The 26,953-nt window shown below is 41.9% G+C and overlaps 1 protein-coding gene across 2 annotated transcripts in view; it reads right to left on the bottom strand.

Moving 5' to 3' along the window:
* Nucleotides 1-491: 491 nt before the first annotated feature.
* Nucleotides 492-26,953, bottom strand: part of ARHGAP32 (Rho GTPase activating protein 32) — a 196,880-nt gene continuing 170,418 nt past the window's right edge. For both annotated transcript variants that reach the window (XM_024131194.3, XM_024131195.2), the window contains 10 exons: nucleotides 25,507-25,651; nucleotides 24,975-25,057; nucleotides 16,747-16,854; nucleotides 15,937-16,082; nucleotides 15,126-15,321; nucleotides 13,417-13,562; nucleotides 9,815-9,886; nucleotides 6,989-7,864; nucleotides 5,328-6,301; nucleotides 492-4,051 (listed from right to left, as the gene is read on the bottom strand). In XM_024131194.3, the coding sequence (XP_023986962.1) occupies nucleotides 1,796-4,051; nucleotides 5,328-6,301; nucleotides 6,989-7,864; nucleotides 9,815-9,886; nucleotides 13,417-13,562; nucleotides 15,126-15,321; nucleotides 15,937-16,082; nucleotides 16,747-16,854; nucleotides 24,975-25,057; nucleotides 25,507-25,651 (5,002 nt within the window). In that variant the 3' untranslated portion in view covers nucleotides 492-1,795. The remainder of the gene's footprint in view (nucleotides 4,052-5,327; nucleotides 6,302-6,988; nucleotides 7,865-9,814; nucleotides 9,887-13,416; nucleotides 13,563-15,125; nucleotides 15,322-15,936; nucleotides 16,083-16,746; nucleotides 16,855-24,974; nucleotides 25,058-25,506; nucleotides 25,652-26,953) is intronic.

Raw genomic sequence — 26,953 nt, 5'->3', positions numbered from 1 at the left:
GAGGCCCGAATTTCTGCAGACCTTTTCCATAATTTTAGGATTTCTACCATGATCTTTATTGAATCTCTCTGATCAATTCTGGGGGAACGGAAGAAAACCTTACAGCATATTTTCACATATAGGTAAATGTGTTGCTCTTAAAACTTTATTTTTTTCTAAATATAAACCCTTAAAATGCAATCACATGATATTTTAGATTAAAAAAAACTGGCATGAATCCTAATCTTTATACAATTTCACAGCAATAATAGCAGCATGAATTTAGCCTCTTAAAATATTTTTCTTTGCTCTAAATAAAATTCCAAGTTTTAAAAAGCCAGAGCAGCAACCATCCAGTAAATGGAATGAAATTCTCCTAGTATCTTCTACAAACTGAGCATTTAAAACATGTGCATGTATAAAAATCAAGTATTATAAAGAGCTATGGAATGACATGACAATCTCAACTCGTTTTATAAATACAGGACTGCCTTCTAGTCTGGCATACGTGGTGAGGTGGGTTGAGAAAATGGAATGCAACTTTCAAAAGAAAGTCCTGGGTATGAACATGTTTAACATGTCTCCAGCGTTGTAAGGACTATACCTGAAATGCTGGTGTGGATGGCAATTACAGTAAGACTGTGATCGCACAAGGACAGAGGGAAGAAACAGTACGTTCATTCCTCAGGGTGTAAACGGTCACTGCCCAGAATTCCAGCAGGTGAAACGGGCTGTGCTAAGTGGTTATTGCAGGAACGCTCAGTTTACTAACAGATAACCTGTAGCTACTTTAAGAATTCCCAGGACACCTGGTTTAGAAACAAATTAACATGTAAATTTGTAATCATGATAAATTATGTTTATCCAGTCGAACCATGCTGTTTTCTTTTAAATGAAAAACAAAAGTTGCTTTAGGAAAACAAATGGTGTGAAATATTTCACTAGGATCACAATTTAACAAATATTACTGAGAATAAAAAAAAAAAAAGAACTGAAGGCAGGCAGCAGCTTAGAACCACTGATGTCGTTTTCCGGTACTAACAAAGGTCACCGACTTCCAGCTAAGAAGTCTCTCTAATTCTGACTTACAGACCCCCTCTGCAGCGAGATGCGCCTGCTCGCTGAGCTGTGAGGGGCAGCTACGGAAGGATGTGACAAGCATGGTTCAGCCTGGATCTAAGTGGTCTGACGTTTTGTGATGGTTATTAAATGCTTAAAGTCTTAATTCCTTTTTTGTTGTTATGATTTTCTAAATGTCCAATAGACTTATGTGAAGGATCAAGGAGAAGTTTTTCTCCAGTCTAATATAACACACAGCCCCTTCTCTAAGACAGAGGGAATGAAGTTAGAAAAACGGGTGTCCCTCTAGGCAAGACGTGGCTACTGGGAAAGCAAGTGGGAACAGACAGGATACACAAAGACCTTCAGGGAAGTGGGCATCAGCTGCTCTGAAGGACACAGAAAATGCTAGGAAGGACAAAGTCAAACTCAAATTCAGTTAAAGGCAGTCCTCAGGCTCTTACAAATCAGCCCTTACATATGGCAAGTATGGTCTGTAACAAATTTCTTTATGAGATTTTCAACAGAGTGCTGTACAATCTTTCAGATCTTTAAATGATAAAAATGACACAGTTTGTAGATGGAAGAGGTGGTGAAGCAGGGAAGGGGGGAAAAGATGGTGATTTTTCTTCTTATTTTTTAAATGTGGTCAGGGGTTTTGTATCTTTTTTTTTTTTTTTTTTTTTTTGGTTACTGAAAAAAAATAGAACAGTCCACTGTCCAGCAGAGGCTGCTTCAACTCTATTGCTCCTGGGGCTCATTCCGCATGGACCTGTGTCTCAGAATGCTGCAAGGACAGCTCTGTGGGCAGGAAGGCGCCCTGCCCCAGAGCGGTAGCGTATGTCCTGTTCTGTGGGTGGGGAAAGCTGGGGGGCACATGTGTGCCCCTCGCCGCTGCTCCGAAGCCTCCTCGCTGGTGCTGGGGCGGGGAGTGGTAGCCTTCCAGGTTATCGTACTGGGGCCCGACAGCCCCACTGCCCTGGCGCCTGCCGTGTGTTTGGTACTGGTACGGCACGCCAGGGTCCCTCTCCACGTTCTGGGTGTGGTGGAGCTTCAGGCTGTGACTCCTCTCTGGCTTAGGGGGTGGGACTGCTGACTGCGCGAGGGGTTCCCCCTCCTTGCAGCAGTCTCTGGAGTGTTTCTCTGGGGCTGCAATCTGCCTAGCCCGAGGCCTCTCCAGCTCCTTGGGGAGCCTCATCTCTTTGTGGTTCAGTCTTAGAGACTCCTGCCCTGATGGAATGTATTTCCCTCCAGAGTTATGGTAGCTGACTGGTTCAGAAGTGTCTGGAATCCCTTTGGGCCCATAATCTAACTGGCCGGCTCCCTGTGGGTAAGGCGGCCCGTTTTTTGACTCACACAACTGCCTATGGCTTGCTTCCTGATGTGCCCTGTGCTCAGGGAGACTACAACCCATGTCATGCAGCTTCCTGTTCCTGAGGCTACTTTGCTTCTGAGGGAGGGTCGGCTTCTCTGACTGCCCATTGCCGTGTCCTCCATGGTGGTGGGCTCTGTCGAACTCTGGCTCCAGGTGCTTCCTATAGAGGCGGTCATCTCCCTCGGGACTGAGGGCCTTGGCTGGGTGCCGCCCCTCCTTTCCTTCCGCCACCGAGAGAAGCCCAGTTTTCCCAGGATCCGACTTACTCCGCAGGTGGATGACGTAGATCCCACCCACATCATCTTGCACCACGGGGGTCATGTTGTCATACTGGGACATAACAGGCCCTTTCACCTTCTGCCGCGCACGGCTCTCCCTCCGGATGGACTGCAGGCGGTATTTTTCCATGTCATCAAAATCCCATGAGGTGTAAGTGTGCTTTACATCAGCCACTGGAGGCATGTTGACTACACTGTGGTCATTAGCAGAGAAACAGCTAGTCACATTGGCCCGGGGACGTGAAGGCAAACCAGCGTAGCCATACACGTTCTTTCCTTGCAGCCTAGGATTGTAGAAAGCAAAATCGCGGTTGGGCAGGCGGTGAAGGGGCCTCAACTGCACTGTGCTGTAGGCATCCACGTCACACAGGGCCCCGTCTGGGCTGTAATAGGAACCAGAAGAACTGGAATAGGGGCTGTAGCGGTAGTGCACCCGGCCATTCTCAAAGTAAGGCTGGAGCTGAGTCACGTGATAATCTGAGCGGGCCTGGGAGGACTGATATGGCTTATACTGGTACAGGGGTCTTGGGCAGTAGGCTGGTTCATCATCTGGGGGCACCTCTGTCCTCGAAATGGGGACAGAGCGAATCATGGACGATGGAGGGGTGTGGAGAGACTGCACCCTGCGGATGGTGGGGTACAGGGGCATTTCTTCGGAGTAACAACTGCCCCTAACGGAGGAGCTCAGAGAGGACACGTATTCGGTGCGGCTGCATGGCTTCAGGTGGTGTCCAGACACGCCTCTTCCCGGGGCCACGTACGCGCTGTAACGAGGACCCGTGCAGGCCGGCGGCTCTGATCTGGAACCGTACACTTGGTGCTGCTCCACTGTGCCATGAGGAGGGGGGACACTCTGGGGGCGGTACTGGCAGTTTGGAGTCATACTGAAATGCAAACAGTTTTCTGGACCAAAGGGATCAGTGGTGACATCAGGCCTAGCAAAGGTGGAATAAGCAGTTTTCTGAGAGGCATGCTTGGCTTGCGGGACAGGGACTGGTAAAGGCAAAATGTCCTCCACGGAGGCTGAGGAAGCCGTGACAAAGGGATGGTGCCCAGAGCTGCTGGATGTGTCTGCGCAGCTGGAGTGGATAGCAGCGGCGATTTTATTCTCCATGGTCCTGGTGGGGGGCCCCGGGATAGGGAAGCCACAGGAGGGGTGCACGGGGACGGGCTCGCCGCGCAGGTGTGGCAGGGGGGCCCTGGCGCCTTCCCGCACCTTTTCGGGAAGGCTGGGCTGGGGAGCAGGAGCGGAGGTGGGAAATTGCACGGCTGCCCCGCCGTCACCGGCCAGGACAGGCGTGGGGTCACCCAGGGCTCTGGCTTCAGGCGGCCTCTCTGGAGCCAGAACTGCTCCTTGAACCTGTTGAAAGATGATAACGTTATGAGTTTGTTTTTTCTGCTCCCCTCTATGGAATCAAACGCTATTAAATAAATTCACAACTCACAAGTTGAGGCCATTTGGGCAGCAGCTTGAAATTTCCCAAGCTGTGCGGATACACCGGACAGGACAGAGACCTGCCTGTCCCCACTGCCACGAAAAGAAGGCCTGTGTGGCCATCTGGTGTAGCAGCCATCCCATCTTTGGAGAGCTGTTCTAATTTACGATAGGTTTTCAACGTGAGATGAGGTGGCCCATGACACTATCTTACTGTGCAGACCAAAGAGAAGTTTAGCCAAATAACCACCAGGCTTAAAAACATACACCCGGTCTATCTGTGTAGCTCAGGCTCAACACCGAGAACATCCCGTTAAACAAGAAGCATTGATTCTATCTGGAGAGGCTTTTAAAGTGACTCACGGCTGTCCAGTGGACAGTTTTCAGCCCCCAGTCCAGGGAAGGACAGGAAGGGGTTCGTCTAGGTGGCATCCAACAGCCCCTGTCTCTCCCTCCCTCCTTGTGCTCCAGCCAGTCTGTGGCAGCAGAAGCCAAACGTGGTCCTCACTGCAGGGCTGCAAACACACTCCCCTTGAGAAGCAGCCACTAGAAAGAGCATCTGGCACAGAAGACTAGATAGTGAAGTCCTTTTAGTTCAAGGTGACCACAAAAACCCTTAGCATTCTGCGTATAACATTCTCTCATCAAAACAGGTGCTTAACTATAGAACAATCTGCTGGTTAATGTTGAGAAAATAACAAAAAGTCCTAAGACGCTTCATCTCTGATGTTGCTAAAAAGTCTGTTAAGGCAGAAAGTCTTTCAAATGTCCTGAGAATACAGCGCTCTGGTAGTGCAGATGTGAGTAATTGGCAGAGGTGGTTGGACGACTTGCCCAGAGCCACAATGAATCAGTGATGGAGCCGGGAAAACCCTGCAACCCTGACACCTAAGGCCCAGCTTGACTCGTTTGTTCACAATCTCTTCGTATTTCTATGAAGAAACTACCCACATGCTTAGGAACTAAAGGGAGCAGGTATCGTTAAACTAGAGCTGTCAAGTAACCACTCTTTTTTCAGAGGAAAACCAGCATCACAATAAAGGCAGATCCCAACCTCAACTGGGAAATGTTTCATGGAAACCTGCCACAGGACTTAAAGGCAGATGTCAGATCTCACTCAAGGTAACAACTCACCCTGTTGGAAAGTGACATACCTTCGGAAAAATGCACATTTCATCTCACTGACTTCCCCCCTTCTTACCTTGTGGGTGTTGTTTAGTCCTATACTGGCTGCGGCTTGTACCTGTCCCAGGACTGGGAGCTGCTCTGAGGGTCTCTGGGAAGGAGGCGGGGGGAGGGGACGATTAGTTCTGTGACCGCGCTGGAGGGTGGCAGCGGTGAACCCTGCTGCGCTGGGCTGTTCGACCACATCCCAGTTGGCTTCCCTGGCGCTCACGTCAGCTGCTGCTGGAGCAGTGGTCATGTAAGCCACGGGGGCTGTGCTGGCATTCTCTTCAGGGGACCCAGAAGGAAGGTACATTTTGTCCCTAGGCAAATTAGAAGGTGCGGGAGCTTTGTCTGCAAGTTCTGAAGGGTGATGGGGCTTATCCACACTTGCACCAAGATAAGAAGGAGGCTGATCTCCACTGTAGAAATGAAGCTGATCCTGGTCCACAAAGGAGACAGTCGGCATACTGGTCTTCACAGACTGGTCTTCAGGGAAACTTATGTGATCATCAGACTCAGAATCTGTTAAGGGAACTGAAGTGACTCTGGCCTTTTCTGGGTCCCCAGATAAATAGATTCGAGGCGGCTGATTGCCTGGTATGTCTGCTGGGTGTCGTTGCTCCCCAGATTCAGTGGCGTTGGAATGGGTATAAACCCCAGTAGCTGCCGTATCCGGTGCTGGCTGGTCACAGTTTCCGGAGGCCTTGGTCTGGAGGTGGAACTGCTCAGCTGGCCTATCGGTTTGGAAATAGGCTTTATCTAAGGTAGCACTAGAATAGGCAGTAGGCAGTTTCTCTTCAGTCGCAGCCACTGCTGTGTCTCCATAATGTGTACAAACAGCCTGGGAAGCGCCCGGTCTCTTCAACGACTGGGTCGAGGCTTGCTGTGCAGACTCAGCTAAGGCCAGCGCCAACAGGCGGGCAGCATTTTTCGGAGGCGGTGGTGGTGGGATAAGAGAGACTGAACTTACAGGAACGGAATCCTGAGGGGGGTCATGGGTATCTGCTCCTGGTGGGAAATTGGGAAAAAAAATGAAAGTGAAAAGGTAGCTTGTGTTATCCTATACGGAAAGCCAAACACTCCCCATTTCATCACTAAAAAAATGGGTGCCTTCCATATTTCAAAATGGCAATCCACGATCTTCTATCCCACATGCAAATGCTGTAGAAAACACATCTGGTTCAGAAGGAAAACTAAAACAAAGAGTGTTTAAGATTGCAATCTCCTCTTAGATTGCTACAGAGATGGGGGTGAAGCAGGTCCCTCACCTGACTCAGAAAAGATTGCTTAGAAAACAAGCTTCAAGTGCTTGCAGATTGTTATTAAGAATAGTTTTTATATTTGATGGTGTAGGCTGGCTGGTTAACTTGTAAGGCTATAATTTAGATATTTTATCAGAAGAGAAAACAGAATCAAGAGCTACGAAGTTGTGCAAAAATTATCCAGGAATTCTGACTGTCCAAGGAGATAAGGGGACTTTATGAAGGTTTGAAGCAGGACCACTGGCCCTTTGGGGGATTTTTTGTTTGACTGATTTTAATTTAGGGCTTTGAGCCATCAGCACCACCTAGAAAAACATTCTGTTTGATTAAAGGCTAGCTGTGGAGTAATTTTCTCTCTTAAAAGGCACAGTTGGCACACAGGATTGAAGATCCCTCTTAGCTTAAAGAAAGAATGGAGGAAAACAAATGGTACCTGTCTGAGTCTGTCCAGAAGGTACAGCCTTACTCTGACTGCTTGAGGCAGGCTCCTCCTTCCCTGGCGGGTCTGCGTCTGCAGCAGCCACCTGGTCCAGGGGCTGGACTTCAGACTCACACCCTTCCTGGGCCTCTCTCTCGTTTGCTTTTATCTTTACTACCTGGGTGGGGGATCTATTTACGACATCACTTTCTTCGCCACTTTTGTTCCAAGCTGGAGAAAGTGCATTCTGAGCTGCTGTGTTTGCGACGGTACCGATGACTTCTGACACCCGAGCGGGAAGGGTCACTGAAATTGGCTCAGATATATTCAGAGAGGGGGATTTGCTTAATTTCCGTCCAATCTTTGGAGAGAAAGCATAGACGACCTTTTCAGTGAACGAGGCTGGCTTAGATGATTTCTCTTCAGTTGGGCTCAAGTCCAGGGTAAAAAATGGACTCAGTTTCTCCTGAAGAGGAGAGACAGGTTCAGAACTTGCAGTGCTTCCTGGAGTCTGAGACTGGCTACCACCTGCTTCTGTGTCCTTTCTATTGGTACTCTGTTTATCCTTGGAGTATCCCAATGAGTCTAAAAAGGAAGCCCCGCTCTCCAGACATTCTGATTCGGCCTTAGGAGGACTGCACTGAAATGACATTGGGTCAAAATCCAGGCTGGCTACCCCGATGTCTGGTGGGCTCAGATCAACATCCTCAGCTGAATGAGGAGACACGAGAGCCGGAATGTGCAGCAGCCCTATTTCCTCCTCACTTCCATTGTTGTGAGGCAGATTATCGTAGGAATTACAGCGGTTCCCCAGCATCTCTCCATTAAAAGAGGCACTCAGGGCATCACTGCTAGATCTAGGTCTCCTGGGTCGGAACAGCTTGGAATCACCTGGTAAAAATGGATACAATATCAGAGTATGAATGTCACAGGATACACGGTGCCATGATAAATCATCTACTTCGTACAGCAGAAACATACCATATAGAGTAAGAAAACATAATTGTCTCTTGGGGCACACAGATGGAACTCCCAAAGCAAATGCTAAATAACAAACACATTTGATTCGATCATAGGGAGAATGCATTTGATGGTTTCAATAGGAAAAAGGACTCAAAACTCTTAGATTCTATTACTAGTCCAACATTGACTCCTGTGACTTTGCCCAAGTTTTTCATTTCTTTCTGTCTGATTTTATCACTGACCTCACACATGATTTGTGAGGTAGAACTAACCACTTTAAATGGTACTTTGGATATACAATAGCAAAAAGGGTTTTCTCTTTGTTTTTCTGAGGAAAAATCCTCATACCCAAATTTCTACAAAATTGAACTTCTCAAAAAAAAGTGCTTACAAATATTTAGTAAAGGATTCCTTTCAAATACTTAAAAATAATTTTTTTTTTCTTTACCAAGAACAGGCTTTAAGTTTCTCAAGGAGAGGCCTTAAGAGTGGTAGAGTATTACCTGATTTTATGATACTGCTAAACATCCAACTGGTAAAAGAAGTCCTCTGTCTCACTATTCTATTACAATGATTAGAATTGCCATAGTGAAAATGTACAATAAAGAGGCACTGTCTTAACACAAACACATCCACTAATGTGTTGACCACTTATAAAATTAATCCCTACTCAAATATTATTTGCTGCTTAATACAAGCACCTACCCAGCCCACTGCATTGTTTTTGTGAACCATTCTCTTAACTTCAGTGAAATGGAAAATCTTGGAAAACCAGTAAGATGTCAGACACCCAACTGAAGTGAAAGGCAAGGATTTGTTGAATCACAAGCAGAGCCATTGGTCAATGAGGACCTGGCAGCTAGAAGTTATAAATGAGGGTGAGAAAGCTGACCAGAAGGAAGACACCCCAGGAAACTTCAAAAGAGCACAATTTGAATACCAATGGATTAAGAAAAGTCCGGACAGGCTCCGGACGCGCAGGCCCAGCGGCCACGGCCCACGGGCCCAGCCACTCCGCAGCACGCGGGATCCTCCCAGACCGGGGCGCGAACCCGGTTCCCCTGCATCGGCAGGCGGACGCGCAACCGCTGCGCCACCAGGGAAGCCCAACAAGGGCCTTTTTTTACCATACTGCTGCACAAGCCAAACATGATGTGGAGGATGTCTTATTTGCTAAACTACATGGTTTTGTCAAAAAAGTTCTACCTCCCTCCAAGTCAACATGGAAGTAATCTTTGTTCATTCTAAAAATTAGTACAGAGTTGCAACTATAACCCAACTTACGCTAAGCGGAAGCTAAAAAGTTATTTTCAAAATTTTTTAGTTTTGTTCTTCAAGTTGCAATCAAATCTTTTTGTACAATTTACCACAAAATTTTGGTCCCCATTTTAAGCAGATTCACTTTAAGTTGCCTTCTCCTGGTACTAATCATCCTCAGATAATGAGGGCTGCCTCTAACCAAAGTGATGTATGAGATTTAACGTCAGGTTAAATTTGCAAGACAAAAGACTACTGGTCTAAACATCAAAACTGCTTAATTTTATACTTTGTAACAAACATTGTGCTCTCATTGTGAAATTTAAAGAAATACTATTAACACCATTTTCCACTGGGCATTAATAAATATAAATGGTTAACTTAAAACAATTCACCTATTTTTATGTAAATTGAATAGCAATCATGTCAAAAGTGAAAAAATTAAAGACTGGTACCATATTAAAACATCAATGGACAATGCTAAATATCAATAGATACTAGTATTTTTAGGAAATTATATAGTCTGTAGCCTATTTATTAAGCATGTATTTATAAAATATACTTTGTGTGTCCTTTTATGAAATATATTCTAGAATAAAACAACTGATGCTTTCGTCTTACCATCGGCTGCGTGGAGAGAAGAGAGAGACTCCTCACTCTTAGCTGAGCGCAAGGTCCCTTCTGCCCTGCCACCTGAAGAGTCGAAACCAAACAGTGTCAGGCTTTATTCACCGTTACATATGTACTGAAAGGGAACAGTGCTTTTCTGTGCATATATTTAACTTCCAATAGTAATTATATTTTTGCAACCATATTCAATTTTGCATTGTATTTTATAATGTGTTGTACTGTTCTCAAGTGGCTTCCTATGTGAAAAATCTTTTCTAAAGGATTATGAACTTGAGAATAGAGATGAGTTTTAAAACTTGCTTTTATATTTCCGAAAGATCAGTATGTCTTGAGATGATCTCATACTGTTACAGCGAAAATAGAAATGAGACTTTTCTGATAAACAAGAAAAATAAGCAACAATGAACAGGCTGGGGAAACAGCATAAAGAGCCCTGAAAGAGTTAAGCAATCCTGGTTATTCTTTAGCTGTTACTACTAACAAATACTTGTAGCTAGACATGTCCTTCACAAAGCTAATTACTCTCTGATTCCATATGAATTGTACCCTGCACCTGGCATTTACTCTTGCTGCATTCTCTTGTAGCAAATCACCCCTTGTAGCTGTTTACATTTCAGAAAGAAGGTCGCAGGCTGATAACGCAGAGATGAACGGACCCAATTAACAGGCTGCCTGACGCCAGCAGTGACTGTTTTAAAATACTGGAAGAAGAAGAAGGCAAGACCTTCACCACTTTGATCCTATCACTTATCCTTGGGAGTTCCACCTACAAGAACCCCCAGGACAGGGCGGCACAGTTCTTGAGGCACTAGCCTGCGGTGTCTTCCCTTCTGCCTGGCAGAAAAATAAAGCTATCTCTCTCTTCCTCCAAAATCTGTCTCCATATTTCTGTTGGGCATCGGTGCACAGGGAAGCCGATATTTCGGCAACAAAACTAGATTTAGGGTGAGCCCTAAATCCAATGACTGGTATCCTTTTAAGAAGAAAAGATGCAGAGAGACAGAGCAAAACCCATGTGAAGATGGAGGCAGGACTGGAGTGGTACCACCGCAAGCCAAGGAATACCAGGTGTCCCCAGAAGCTGGAAGAGGCCAGAAAGGATTCTTTGGATCCTTCAGAGGGAACATGGCCCTGCTGACACCTTGATTTCAGTTTTTAGCCTCCAGAACTGTGAGGAAACGAATTCCTGTTGTTTTTATCCACTCAATTTGTGGTGATTTGTTATGGCAGCCCTAGGAAACTAACACAGGTCATTTAATTAATCACACATGTTGAATCTGATTTGTTAAACATCCTCATCCTCTTTCAACCTCTTGGCAGTGCTCAAGGCTGCTGACACTTCCTTGTAAGCTCTTCCTCCGCGGCTTCTGCTGCTGGCGCTGGGCTCTTCTGTTCCCTGCCTAGGCACAGCTTGTTCTCGTTCTCCTTTCATGACAGCTCTGCCTTCTCCACCCTCTACACACTGCTTTTCTCCAGGACTCAGGCCCCAGCTGGCTTCTCTCACTCAACGGGCTCTGCTTCGGCCACAGAATACATCCCTAGGGTTTTCACCCTTGGTTTGCTGATGACTTTCAAATCTGCATTTCTAGTTAGATTAAACCCCTTAATTGAATGCCAGATCCATACTATTAATCACCTCTTGGGCAGGTCCAACTCACTATGTCCAAAATTAACACATTATTTTTCTTCCCAAACCTACTATTCCCTACAGGCATAATGGCACCACCAACTCCCTTACCATTTAATCAAAACCTGAAAATTATCTTTCTCATTTTTCACCACCGTTTGGTCACCCACCCTGTAGATTCGGCTTCCTGAACACTTCTCAAATCTATTTCGCACTCCCATGGCCACTGCTTATTCCAGACACTCATCGTTTCTTGCCTGCACAATTGTAACTGTCTCCTGATTTACTGTCCAGCCTCCAGTCCTGTCCTCTTCCCATATATTCCCTATGCTGTTGTCAAAGTCATGTTTCTTAAACCCAACCCCGATCATGTTGTGTAACAGGGAAGAGACAAACCGGGACTCCACGTTGGATCTGTTTCTTTCACTTTAACCTTTGCTTTCCGCTGCTTTTGTTCACTAAAAGGATACTATCTATACATAATGGCCTGCCTCGGGGAACCCTGCTCCTCTGCCTGAATGTTAAAACAAAGTGCCTTTGTTCAGGGAAACATCCTGGACCCTGTCCCACCTGGGGATGGCTGCAAGAGAGAAGAAATTAACACATCCCCTCCCCGAGGCTGGCCATTCCAGGTGAAATATGCAAAATGTAAGGCCTTTTTACTTTACTTCCTCATCTCCTCCCCCTCTCTGTGCTATATATAAAAGAAACTGACTTCCAAACCCCCAAAAAGATGGTTATTTTGAGACTTTAGTCTGCCATCTTCTCCTCTGCCGGCCATATTCCTTGCCTCAATACCTCGTCTCTGATTTACTGGCCTGCTGTCGTGCAGCAAGCAGAGCGAGCTTGGACTCGGTAACAAAGCCGTTCAATGACCCCCCCCCGCCCCCGCACCAAGGAATGCAGTCCAAACCCAAAACTCCAGCAAGCTTCCGGGCCCCTAAGAACGGAGCCTCTTTGCGCACCATCGCGCACCATCCCGCCAGCCGCGCTCTCCATGGCTCCCTGCCCCCACACCAGCACACACTCTGCTCCCACTTCCTGAAATGCCTTCTCAGTCCCTCGTTGATCAGGTGAATCCCTACTTATCCTTCGAAACCCAAACCAAGGTTCTCTTTCCTCTCCCCACATGAACTGACAATTCTTGCCATAAATACCTCACATGAGCCTCTATTTCAATAGCTAAGATTCTGCATGAAATTTATTTTTTACACATATGCTGTCCCAAGTAAGACATGGAAGGCAGGGGTGGTGTCTTAATTTTCTTTCTATCTGCAGAAGCTGCTATCAAAATATCTAGCACATGCTTAGTACATGATTGCAAAGTGAATGAATGATGAATTAAATGAACTGAATGTTGTATTTCTAACATTACCCAAGAAGTAAGCACTACTTTCCTTCCTAGATTCAGAACCTGTTAATACCAGTAGATTTAAATGATTTTTAAAAGAGCAGTACTTTCAACAACACAGTAATAGATTTATCTATCCAATAAGATATTATCATCAATGAATCATCTGGTAAAAAGATACCTTGTTTATAAGACTTATAAACTCTTAGAGGCATGTTGAAATATGATTTTGTCATTTTAAAAATCTATAATATGCAGACTAGTAAGTTTAAATACCACAGCAGTTATTTTTATTACCAACAGTATACAAACTACATTACAAATATATTGTGAATTTTTAAACACATTTACACTATATATAATCTATATAGTTTCCAAAGGAATTGGCAACTTCTACACACTTATATATAATATGTATTGGGGGATAAAGCACTGGTAAAAGAAGACAATTCACGTGTAACAACCAACTAGGACGTATCCTGTTGAAGCCTGTTATAACAATGTGGTGAGTTTGTGAATGAGTTAGAGAAGAGCCGCATGACAGGCTGGGAAGCGTGGCCCTGCAGGCAAACGGCTCCTGCAGCGCAGAGAGAAGGGAAGGTGTGATGCACTGACCTTTCAGAGCCATGGCTTTCATCTCTGAAGGCTCACTCTCATTACGCTGCAACTTTCGTTTAGAAACAGATGATGATTTCCCCAGGTTGAAAAAGGAACGCCAGCTGCCCACAGGAGATTTTTTCATTTTATTTTGAGGCCTCCTCCTATGAGAGAAAATAATCTGTATTAAGATACCTAAGGGGCTACCCTTACTTATGGACAATGAATAAATGATGGAAAGAACCAAGCAGCCTGGAGAGGCCCAGCTGACACAGTAAACCTCCACCTTCCACAGAGCTCACTCCACTCAGTGTGGCTGAGCTGTGCAGCTAAAGCAGGAAACGAAAATTAAATGTACGAATTTTAATAGTAGTAACTAGTTTCACAAAGATAACTTTTATACAGATTTTCATATTTGGATCTAACCTCACAATCCATGAAATAAGTGAGAATAAGACATACTTGGGAAAAGAAAATATTAAAACTCCAAAAATAAAACAGAGTTGAAGAAAATGATTTTAGGTGTGAGGAAAGAGAATTAAGCCAAAGAAGAAGAAAAGTATTAAGAAAAATACCTAACATATATTGAATGCCAGGCACTATGCTAACTGTATATGTAGTATCTCATTTAAGTTATAGAAAACCATATAAGGTAGGTATTATTATTCTCATTTTACAACTGAGGAAATTATGACACTAAGAAGTTGAAGTGACTTCCTTAATGTTGTAAAACTAGTAAATAATGGAGTCAGAGTTGGAACCCAGGTCTATCTGTATCCCAGCATCGACACTCTTGATTACTATTCTATAAAGAGGTTTTTGAGAAAATTATAGAGGTATCATGTAAATTCAAGAAACTGAAGATAAACTTAGAATGACAAAGATTTCTAACTTACTATTGTCAGGATATTTTAATCAAGGGAAATGAAAGGAATTTAGAGAAGTATACTAACATGTGGAAATAAATTCTCAACTTTCATTAGTACTATCCAAATCCATGGAGTTGTGAAGTCCTCACATTCCTATGTAATAGCCAAAGCAGTAACCCGAAGTCAAAATTAACTCACATACACTAGTCTTCCCACAGTAACTTAGTAAAGAAGATATAAAAACCATGTTATTATCATTTCTTTAGAGAAACAGAGAATAGGAGCTGGAAAGGACACTGAGAGAGTGAACAGCAGTGGTTCTCAAACTTTGTCACACATCAGAACCACCTGGAAGGTCTGATAAAAGACTGACTGTGGGACCCCACCCCAGAGTTCTGGTTCAGTGGGTCTGGGGTTGGGGCTGGCCAAGAATGATCTGCTGGTCAGGAGATGCTCTGTGGGGAGCACTGGTCTACTCTGAACTCAGTGGGAACCAATGTCACGCCATTATCCATTCACTGTTTTCTGAATAAGCTGTCGCAACGTTTATTTCTAAACAAATTTCTCAACAACGTATTTGAGAGAAAATGACACCCTACATAGAGGAAATGTATCATTTTTCCTAACAATATTCCCTGTACAGCAGACTTTCCTCTCCTTTCCAACAATGACATGATGTTGTAATGCTTTTCGAGAATCATTCACATCAGTCCCTATGAAGTAACATCCAGAGTCGAAGGAACAGGTTTTTCTGGAACTGGCACAGAATCAATATAGTAATACTAAAATACAAAAGTAAAAGAAAATAACAAATAGCCATGAAATGCACATTTTTGAGGAGGACTAAATGAATTTTACCTTTCAGGTGGGAACTCAATTATGGTGTGAAATTTTCCCTGAAGTGCAGCAGGTCCTTCTCCTACTTCGATATATTTGTTTTCAGTCACAATTGGAGAATTGACCTGAGCCTGTGTTCGTGCCTGGGCCTCCTCCAGTGTCAGCAGTTTGGTGGATGGAGATGAAACCAGCAGGGACTTGGGTCTTGATAGAGAAGCTTTAGAAAGAAAAAAAAAGCAATGGAGAGAGTCAAACGTCATGACACGGGGGGAAAAAATATAAATATCTGTGGGTGTGTATAACAATCTGCTTATCTGTCCATCCATCTATCTCCCTTTCTGTGTTGTTTTATATTTTCTTCATTAAGTTTTTTAAATGGCAAAAGTAATAGAGTCTTATACTAAGTGAGGAACAGAAGATTACATAGCAGGTTATTAACAGTGATAGATATAAATATAAAATTCCTTAAGTAATTTAACTATTTTCCTTTCTTAAAAGATTCTAGGCAAGGCCTAGTATCATTCATGTATTTTTAGTTTTGGAAGGAATTTTACTTCTGCTGCTCTATATTACACCTTTATATACATCAATAACAGGTGACATGATACATTTTTTATGGGCCCTGAACTTAGATCATGATAGGTCTAATACTTAGTAGTCACTAAAAACATACAAAATAACTGTTATATTGTGCATTTTGGGGAACAGATATAAATTAGCTGCTTTCTACTAAGACAGATTTATTAAATTGAGATAAGAAATGCAGTTTCCCAGTCTGGTAGAGGTTTTAGTACATGTTCCTGGTAGTGAACAACATCTGTTAGAGCCATACCTGCCCCTTCCTGAATGACCGCGCTGATCTTCCCACTGAAAAGGACGTCAACATGATTTAGGATGAACTCAACAACCACAGACTGAATTCTCACTTCCATGAAAGCTGCTGTCCCACTGAAGCAGGCAGATTCTATCTGTTTTGATCTGTGGGGTAAACAACATTACCATCACAGGGTCCCCAAAATAGCAGTCTTAAAGAGCATTATGTTTTGCTTTATGTGTAAATCACAGACAAACCAGAGGAAGAAAGCATACTTTTACAGTGCCTTGGCTAAACCCCGACTGCCTGTTTTAGGAAGATGCTCATAAAAACAACATATTAGTTGTACTTTTAAAAATTATCCTTGGGCTTCCCTGGTGGCGCAGTGGTTAAGAATCTGCCTGGCAATGCAGGGGACACGGGTTCAAGCCCTGGTCCAGGAAGATCCCACATGCCGCGGAGCAACAAAGCCCATGTGCCACAACTACTGAGCCTGCACTCTAGAGCCCTTGAGCCACAACTACTGAGCCTGCATGCCACAACTACAGAAGCCCACACGCCTAGAGCCCGTGCTCCGCAACAAGAGAAGCCACCGCAATGAAAAGCCCGCGCACTGCAACAAAGAGTAGCCCCCGCTGGCCACAACTAGAGAAAGCCCGCGCGCAGCAAAAAAGACCCAACGCAGCCAAAAATAAATAAATAAATAAATAAATAAATAAATTAATTAATTAATTAATTTAAAAAATTATCCTTAAGGAACACTGATGAATTACTTTTATTTAAGGTCACTCTGCTTCTACTTCAGGTCATAAGTCAAATGCAACTTACCTTAGCAGGTTTGGAGCCCAAACAATTGCTAGGTTTTTTGCATGCATATTTGTGATGGAACAATAGTCAGCTAGAAGAGACAAGTGTCTCATTAGGAACTCCAGCGTTCTGGAAAATGAAATACAACATATTAACAAAAAGGAACACCATGTATCAGTATAGAGCATAAAAGCTCCACTAATTAACTTGTAAGTTTTCAATGGCAAAATGGAAAAAGAAACCATACAAATCCCAGCAAATTTTTTTGCTGCCTATTAGGTTTGAATATTATTACTACTACAGAACTGTCAGAATATTATGGATTCTACATTTTATATATGATAATTACATCTACAGAATACTAAGAAAAAAAGTCTAAGGCAGATGCAGTAAGAAATGAAAGTTTCTGACAGAACTGGCTCAGAAAACGAAAACAGCCTTAGTTTTAAAGAAATCTTTAGGAATATTTGCTCCTGCCTGTTAGAAATTTAGTTTCAGGGACATCAGTGAAGTGAATCCTCCACAAAATTTAGCTTCTAGACAAATACTATCAAGAAGTTATGCTATTCTACTTGCAGCAGACATGCGGACAGGAAAGAATTTAAACTTTCCTTCTGTAAAAGAAAACATTTCACAAGCCTAAAAAGAGCTAAAAGAAAAATTCCAGTAGGTACCAAGGGGGAAAATATTTGAACAAATAACATGCTCTTGGAATAGAAAGTCTACTTCAAATCCTAATATCCTGGTTTATCTTATACATTCTAAGTGTGATTTATTTAAATAATTTTTTATATATAGAGAGATTAAACAATAGCGCAGAGTATTTTGAGAAATAAAGCATGATCAACTTAAATGTAAGCCAAGTCAGATAAACACAGAGGTATTACCTATCAGCTTACAAAACTATTAAAGACAGTGAACAGGAGACAGAAGTTTTAAGACTATTATTTGAAACAGAAATTAAATTGTGGTCAACATATAAGCCTTCAAGATTCAGATGAGCCTGACATGAATTTAAGAAAAGGAAGATAACATCTCAAGGCACTGTTCAAGAAGCCTCTACAGGGAATCTCACCAAATTCTCACAACAGACCCCACAAGCACGGTGTTACCATCCCCCGTTTTATGGGCGAGAGAGCCAATGTTGGCCCAGGTTACAGAGACAAGCGGTGCTGGAATCAAATCCAGGTCAGCTTGGCTCCAAAGTCTGTGCTCGTCAATAGCACTGAGTATCTACTCTAGCTGACAAAAAAAAAGGGGTAATTTTCGGTCCCTCTTCTGTACAAGTTAAATAAGGAAAGACACACAGACAGAAGTGAGGCTGGCCTGGAGACAATGTAGAGACAAGAAGCTTGAGAAATGTATTTAGAACACAATGTAAAATTTTATTATTTGGAGTCGGAGGAGTAGAAGAAGGAAGGTAAAGATTAAAACACTTCAGGAATGTATTTTAAAAGAAATGCAAATTAAACAAAAGACACCATTTTATTCACACACCTAATTGTAAAGATTTACATATAACTGTAAATCTTTACATCTAATTGTAAAGATTTTTTAAAAGCTAAAGGAGAATTTTAGTCAGAGTGCCATGAAATGAGCATTTCATATTTAGCAGAGTATAAGCTGCATATACCTTTATGGAATACAAGTTGAAAACTGCTTTATGTTGGGAAGAAACTTTTAAGATCTTTTGATTTCCAAGAATTCCCAGGTTTTTATCCTAAAAAATAACCTTGATTCCCCAAAAGATTCAGGTAAATGGATGGTCCTCAATAAGCAGTGTTCAAAATTGGAGAAAAAACTCCCACCATACAAATATAGATTAAATAGGCAAATTAGGGGAAAGGTTTATATAACATATGGCCCATTCACATGAAAGAACACTATTAAGAATCATGTTTTTCAAGAACAATTAAGGAATTAGAAAATGTGAATGTTAAAATCTTAGAAAGTCTGAATCAAAAGAGATATATGAAGTACAAGATACACAAATTACATAGAAGAAACTAGAATATAAAAACACATTACATAGGAGATAGATGCCAAGTAGGAAATATGTATACAGTGAGTAATATGTATGAAACAGGTGGGCATACATGGTAGGTAATATAATGCACATCAGGAGAAAAGAGGATAATATTAGGATATACGTATTCCATATACATAGACATATATCAGCAATCTATAAAATATATAGTGTACAAAATATGTAAAATGCATGTTCAATATATAACTGCACATTTACTATGTGCAAGGTTTCTATTCTGAGAATACAGTGATAAGACAGGATTCACGACCTCAGGGAGCTTATACTTTAGAGGGGTTATATCTAGAATAGGCAATACAGTAAATATAAAAAACATATAGAAGGATATTTGTACAATATATAATATATAGCAGGAAAGGTACATAATGTTCAAGAGGGAAGATTAAATAGACAGCAAGGGAGCTATACATGTAATTTCCTGGGGAAATATCTATATATTCTTAAGAAATATATATATAATAAAGAATATATACTTTGGTAGAAGAAATATAAGTGATAGTAGAGTAGATAAGCATAATATAGTAAAAAAGCTATATGTATCAATATAGTAGGAAATATATATGTATGTGTGTGAGCATATTTTTACATATATATATTCACACACACATTTGTTTCTGTGTATGTGTGTTTGTAGAGATAAAATACACAACCAAGTAAAAACATAAAGATACACAGCAGACAATAACAATGATAATAATAATGGTTATTAACTCATATAAATAATAATTATTTAACAGGCCTTGTTCTGAGTGCTTTCCTTTTAATATCTGTAACAATCCTATGAGAAAAGTACTATTATCTCTCTCTTACAAACAATGAAACTGAGCCCAGAGAGGCAAAGGAACTTGCCCAAGGTCACAAGGTCAGACAGCTAACACAGGCCATTGGCTCCAGAAGCCCTACATTATAATTTCTATAATATATAGAAATTATATATAATAGGTGATATAAATGTACTACACTGCAGGGGATAAATATATAAGGAATATAAATAAAACAAATGGTGGGAGATTATTTGTGTAAAATATAAAATATATAGAAGACATTTGTACTTCACTATATGAGAAATACATACATATATATGTATATAATATACACATGTATATATACATATAATATATACATACATACTCTTTCTCTCTATATATACACACATATATACTCTCTCTCTGTATGATATATGATAGGGTTTCTTCCTACTCTTCTTACTGATGTTCTCTTAATTCTCCCACAAGATTAACCAATAACACTCTCAATTCCCTCTGTAAAACGTACTGATGATTAATGTCCAAGGCACAATTTAAGTTTCTTTGGCTAACATTCTGAATACTTCGACTAATATCATTTGAATTATAAGCTTACCTAAAGCCAATGTTAAGTGTTTCTATGACTGTTTATGCAAGGTTATTTTAATTCATAGTTAAGTTAAATGCCATCAACATTTATAAAACAAGATTTTAAAAAGATTTCTCTGAAACCTAAACCTTAATATATAAACCTTTCTCTGCAAAGTCTTGATAAAGATGAGCCGCCAAATGAGGAAGAAACAAGTACCGAGAGGATCAGAGAACAATTTAAAACAAAACCAAACCTGTAATTACCAATAATATTCTCACAGAGAGAAGAGATATATCCATGAAATAAGAATAGAACAGGATGCTATAAAGGAGAAACATTCAGAGAAACAAGAAAGAGAGGGAGGAAGGGAAGGCAGGCAGTTAGTTCTCAGAAGTAATTTTTTTTTTTTTAATGAGATGGACTGGAGGAAACCCATATGTGGAAACTGACAAAGAGAAGGTGAGAAACTAAAAGAGTTATTAGTTCAAGAGTTAAAACAATTCCAGAAAGAGAATAAAGAAAAGGGATGAGGTTTACATTGCAGTGAGAACCATCAAGGAAATAATACAAGAAAATTTCTCAGAAGTTTTCAAAAAAGCCGAGTGAGTGCCCAGAGCAAAGAATGAAAAAGAACCCAATCCAAGATGAGTCACTAAGGAAACAGACCACTAGGTATGTTCTAAATTTTAAAACATCCAGAAAGGATATACACAATACAAAATAGATCATATAAAAAAGTAGCACTCTAGTATCAGACTTTGCTGCAGCATTTTTGCTTAGATGCCAATAGTGTAATACCATCAAAATTATGGGAAAATACTATTTACAGACTAAAATTATATAGCCAACTATCAAATATTCGAGGAGAATAAGAGCATTTTCATATCAAAGTCTCAAAACATTTACCTCCCATACACCTTTTCTCACAGAGCTACTAAAGATGTACACTAGGAAAGCAGGGAGTAAAACATGGAAGGTGACAGCCAGAGATCCAGAAGAGAAGGGATCTAACTCGTTAAGAAAGTGATGGAGGGAATTTCCAGGAGGAAGATGAAGGGCTGGAGCTGCGTGGAGATCCAGAGAGCAATCAACCCAGACGGAGCAGTGGGACGGAAGGCACCAGGAGGGGTGTTTTCATGGGGAAAAACTTCTTTTAAAAGGTTGCTTGAAATGTTTAAATACAACTAAGAGAACATCCACAGTTCTGTGAGAGAGACAGGGGACAGACTAGCAATAAACAGATATTCAGCAAACCAAACACAGGCCATCACTCCATGAAAACACACAGTTATCCCAAAAGGGAAATAAAATCCTAGTGTACTATTAGATGCAGCTGTGAATAACAGTTAAGTAGTTACAACAACTTAGAAAATGAACTCTGGCTGCACACCAAATGCTGATACAACCAGACTAGGAAGAGGAGAGAAGGGGCCGTGTGTTTGTGTGCTATTGGGGGAGGGGAGTTACAGCTACATCCTTATTTACCACAAAATGAAGGCAAATAATTATACCTAAAAATGAAAAACCAGGAAATAAAAACATAAGCATGCTATTTAGAAACAGGGGAGTAAACTCTAGAAGTAAGAGTTGAGAATAATAACTTCTGGGTAAGAGAAATCAGAACAGGGAGAGGAGACTGCCGGTTTTTTTAAAAAATTTATTTATTTTATTTATTTTTGGCTGTGTTGGGTCTTCGTTGCTGCGCACAGGCTTTCTCTAGTTGTAGCGAGTGGGAGCTACTATTTGTTGCAGTGCGCGGGCTCCTCATTGCAGTGGCTTCTCTTGTTGTGGAGCACAGGCTCTATGCATGCAGGCTTCAGTAGTTGTGGTATGAGGGCTCAGTAGTTGTAGCTCGCGGGCTCTAGAGCGCAGGCTCAGTAGTTGTGGCGCACGGGCTTAGTTGCTCCACGGCATGTGGGATTTTCCTGGGCCAGGGCTCGAACACGTGTCTCCTGCATTGGCAGGTGGATTCTTAACCACTGTGTCATCAGGGAAGCCCCAGGACTGCTGGTTTTTTGCTGCCAGCTATGCATAAGCGTTTGACTTTTTAAAACTATATACATAAGTTATATTGACCATTTTAATTTAGAGAGAAAAGATATTCGCGTAGTACCTCATGTAAAACTATAAAGAAGCCTCGGCTTAAATCTAATCATCTGTCTTGCTACGCATTATACTAAAAAATATATTAAAGGCCAGACTCATTCACACATTTGATCTCATTACATTAAAAAGCATCCTCTTCAGAACGTATCGTTAGTATTGTTAGTGTTTTCACATATATGGAGATTGATGCTTGGAGAGGCCACACAGCTATTAAGTGATGAAGTTGGAAATTCAAACTTGGGTCTATCTACCAAAGCCAATATTCTCCGTATTGCGCTAGGTTTCTTTTCCTGGTAAGTTAAAGAAAGTCCTAGTCCCCCTTAAAAATATTTTTTAATAACTGTGTGTTGATCAGATTTGTCTTCTCAACCTTCTTTTTCAGGGCTAAACACCTAAATTTCTTGAGCTTGCTTCACAAAAGTTCTTTTGAGGTTTTTTTTTTCACTCTTCAGTGGGTCCTTAAGACCCCCTCAAAGTTCTCACATTCCTCCTAAGACAGGCCACAACAGTAACAGGACAAGCCAATGCTGAGTTACCTCCTGACTCGACTGCCAGGCATTTACAGCTACAGAGTTGACTAAAAAAAGTGTTGATTTTTAATGTTGATTGAAAATTTTCGTGTTGATTTAGTGCCAAATTTAGTGCCAATTTTAAAAATATATATATGTACAATGTCATTTTGAAAAGATCAGCACTAACTTACTTAATTTGTGAATTACTAAAACATCTACTGAATTTAATTTCTTGTCAATAACTGAAATTTTAAAATTTTATCTTTTTGCTTCTTTGTACATTATAATCAATCCATAATTTATGCCATTTTCTTTCTCTTACTAAACGGCAGTCATCCTCCATTTTATTCTGTCTTCTCAGACATAGCAAAAGTATTTCTGAGAGTGGAAGCTAACATACAAATTAAATTGGGTTTTAAAAAGCAGCAACAGGGCTTCCCTGGTGGGGCAGTGGTTGAGAGTCTGCCTGCCGATGCAGGGGACACAGGTTCGTGCCCTGGTCCGGGAAGATCCCACATGCTGCGGAATGGCTGGGCCGGTGCACCATGGCCATTGAGCCTATGCGTCCAGAGCCTGTGTTCCGCAACGGGAGAGGCCACAACAGTGAGAGGCCCGCGTACCACAAAAAAAAAAAAAAAAAGCAAACAAAAGAGAGGGTTCAAAATGGTGGTGTAAGAAGATCCTGAGCTTACCTCTTCGCACGGACACACCAAAGCTATAACTAGATACACATAGGATGACTCTCTCCACAAAAGACCTAAAGGCTGGCAGAGCAGCTCTTCTACAGAAAGGACAAAAAAGTGGGGTGGGAAAGCCCCACTGGGATGGAGCAGAGAGGAAAGATGCAGTCATGCCAGTTACCCCCTCCCATGGTGGGTGGCTCACAAGTGGGAGGGATATGACAAACATGGAGCTCCCTCCTCCTGAGCTCTGACCCCACCTCTGCCAGATCGGGAAGGTGTGAGCAACCCCCTGAACGCCTAAGTACTGGGGACTGGGGGGCTTGCGTTTCTGAGGCCCAGAGCACTGAAACAATTGGACAGACAGATGTTGTCAGGCTATCACCCACAGGGCACTGCAGAGACAACAGACCCCCCCCACCCCAACCAACCAATCTCTCAGCAGCCACTCCTTCAAAACTGGAGGAGACAGCTGTTTCAACTAATACGTAGAAACAAACACAGAGGGTTAGGCAAAACGAAGGGAAAAAGGATTATATTCCAAAAAAAAGAGTAAGACAAAACCTCAGAAAAAGACGCTAATGAAACAGAGATAAAGAGTTCAGGGACTTCCCTGGTGGCGCAGTGGTTAAGAATCTGCCTGCCAATGCATGGGACATGGGTTCGAGCCCTGGTCTGGGAAGATCCCACATGCTGCGGAGCAACTAAGCCCATGCGCCACAGCTACTGAGGCTGCGCTCTAGAGCCCGTGAGCCACAACTACTGAGCCCGCGTGCCACAGCTTACTGAAGCTTGCGCACTGCAATGAAAAGTAGCCCCGCTCCCTGCAACTAGAGAAAGCCCGCACGCAGCAACGGAGACCCAACGCAGCCAAAAATAAAAATAAATAAATAAAATTTTAAAAAAAAAGTTCAAAGTAATGATCATAAAGATGCTCACTGAACTTGAGAAAAGAATGAACAGAGAGATCTTCGACAAAGAGAAAAATATAAGAAAGTTCCAAACAGAAGTTACAGAGCTGAAAAATAAAATAATCTAACTAAAAAATATACTAGAGGGATTCAAGAGCAGACTGGATGAAGCAGAAGGAGGGATTAGCGAGCTAGAAGACATAGCAATGGAAATCACCCATACAAAACAGCAAAAGGAAAAAAGGAATTTTAAAAAGTGAAGATTCCTTAAGGGTCATCTTCTGGGTAAACAAGTAAAGAGGCACCCAGCACTGTGTCAATATTTTGGATTTAAACAAAGCAATTCACAAAGTATTCACACCTGTGGTCATACACCCACTAACTTCAGCAATTTCTCAGTGTCTCAAAAAACAAACGAACAAACAGGCCCAGTCAACCATCCATTTGTTCATTCATTCATACAACATTTGTTAAGTGCCTACTGGATGCCAAGCACTGTGCCAGACCCTGAGAATACAAAGACAAATTAATACAAATATATGGAAAAACAGAAGTTTAAATAGTTAGAACTCCAAGTAAATTTAAACAGAAACCCCAGAACCCACTTTTACACAATTGACTTCTAGTTTTGGCTGGTATTTTACATGTGGTTTACCTGTAGTGTGGAGGGGGGAGCTGCTGGATGACATCATGAATTTTTATCAGCCTTTCTTCATCTGTTGCTGCTGAAACAGCATCCTAGAACAACCATAATGCAAAATAAACTATTAGGCTTTGTTGGTACAAATGAAAGTTCTTCATTTACAATTCAGTTTCACTTTGAGATTAATTGACTTTACTCTTTGATGCTGAACTATAAGGAAAAACAATGTAGTATTCAGGGAAGTAAACTTTGTTTCCACACTATATGGACACTGAAATCTATTAAAAGATAGTATTTTTAAAACTTTGTGTAACCAATATCGAGGCTTATAAGATTAGTGGCTCAAAGTCAGAAACCGAAAGAGTGAAAAGGTGAAAACAGTGAAGACTGTGGACCAGCTAGCAATACAGTGTTTTTATTTTCGTTAAAGGACCCCTCTTCCTCATACAACTATCTCATATGACCAAACCAATCTTCACACGTTTTGAACAAAACCACAGCAAAACTCCAAAAAGAACTTGACTTAAAAGTGACTTGTACTCACAGAAAACTTCTCATACAGCTGGTAGGTGAGCAAAGGGTTTGGGAGCTCTCGGAAATACAGCTTACACAGGGAGCCCACGGAATGGATGTCTTGAACATAGGGTTCTTTTGTCAGGTCAGGAACATGTTCAGAGTCAAATTCATGGCTAAAAAGATAGATGAGAGACAACAAAACTATTTTTTTGAAAGAAAAGCAAATATGACTTTAAAACAGAAAGGAAAGGTCCAAGGTATTAACCTCTACCTCAGTGAGTTAATATTTTCTTCAAATGAACTTATTTCATAGAAGTTATATTTGGACTTCAGTAGTAATCAAATGTCTGATCATGAAACAAGTGTTTTTCTAAATGGAAATTAAGGGAATAGCTTTAATATTAAAATGGACAGAAATATCTGAAATGTGTGTGAAAGAGCAGCTCTTACCACACAGATCTGAAAACAGGACTTCTAATTCCTAATGGTTTAAATACCCAATGTTTTGGCAATTCTGAAAACTAGAGTTGAATGGCAGCTGGTCCATGTATGACTATGTGCAGAAATTCCTCAGGTACAAGAAGTACAGTTCAGAAATGCTTTATGGAAGAGGGATAAGGAAGCCAGAAACAATATAAAGCAATTCCCAGCCAACACCAAATTTTAAAAGAAAGCAAAATCTGCAGCATTAAAGTGACTGAAATAAAAATTGTGCTCAGAACACTAAGGCAGATTAAGCTCACTCTGAGGAGGTTAATTAATATTAATCGACAGACATACGACCACTTATGAACCTAGAGGATTAATGTATGTGGACAATCTGAATATGAGATTTGCTGCGTCAGAAACTAAAGACTGAAACCTTTTTCAGTACAAGAATCAACATGAGGAGGCGGAGTCAAGATGGCAGTGTGGGAAGACGCAGAGTTAGTATCTCCGCACAACTAGGGCACCTGCCGGCTGCTGGTGGGGGGCTCTGACCCCAAGGAGACAGGAGGAACCCCCAAGTGAACGAGTAGGACGCAGGGGGACTGAGGGGGGAGGAGAAGTAGAGGCCAGACAGGATCGGCGCCCCTGAGGGCGGGGAGATCAGGAGAGGCAGGCGGGAGGGAGCCTCCCAGACCAGAAGAGCAGGAGAGAGGAGCGGCTGCCTCGCCCACTAGAGCCCAGGAAGCCTGCTGGACTCCCAGGTGAGGGCCCCCGCCCTCTGAGACCTTCTGTTCCTTGAGCCTAAGCCCCCCGCCCCCACAGCCACCAGGGCCTTTTCCAGCCCAGTGGGTCCTAAACATAGGCCCCGCCCACTGCCCAAAACTCGCCCTTCCTTAGGCCCTGCCCTCCACAGCCAAGGCCTTTTCTCCCTTTAAAAAAAATATTTTTCCTTTTCCCTCCTCCTCTCTTTTTACTATTGTGGTATTGAGGTATCTTCTGGATGTTGATTCATCTATATTTTTATATCCTTTCTAACATATCTGTTA

This window comes from Physeter macrocephalus, chromosome 16 (assembly GCF_002837175.3).
Source record: "Physeter macrocephalus isolate SW-GA chromosome 16, ASM283717v5, whole genome shotgun sequence".
In the NCBI taxonomy this organism is placed as follows: Eukaryota; Metazoa; Chordata; class Mammalia; order Artiodactyla; family Physeteridae; genus Physeter; species Physeter macrocephalus.
Note: the sequence above shows the minus strand (reverse complement) of the source record. Positions and strands in the feature narration are given on the sequence as shown.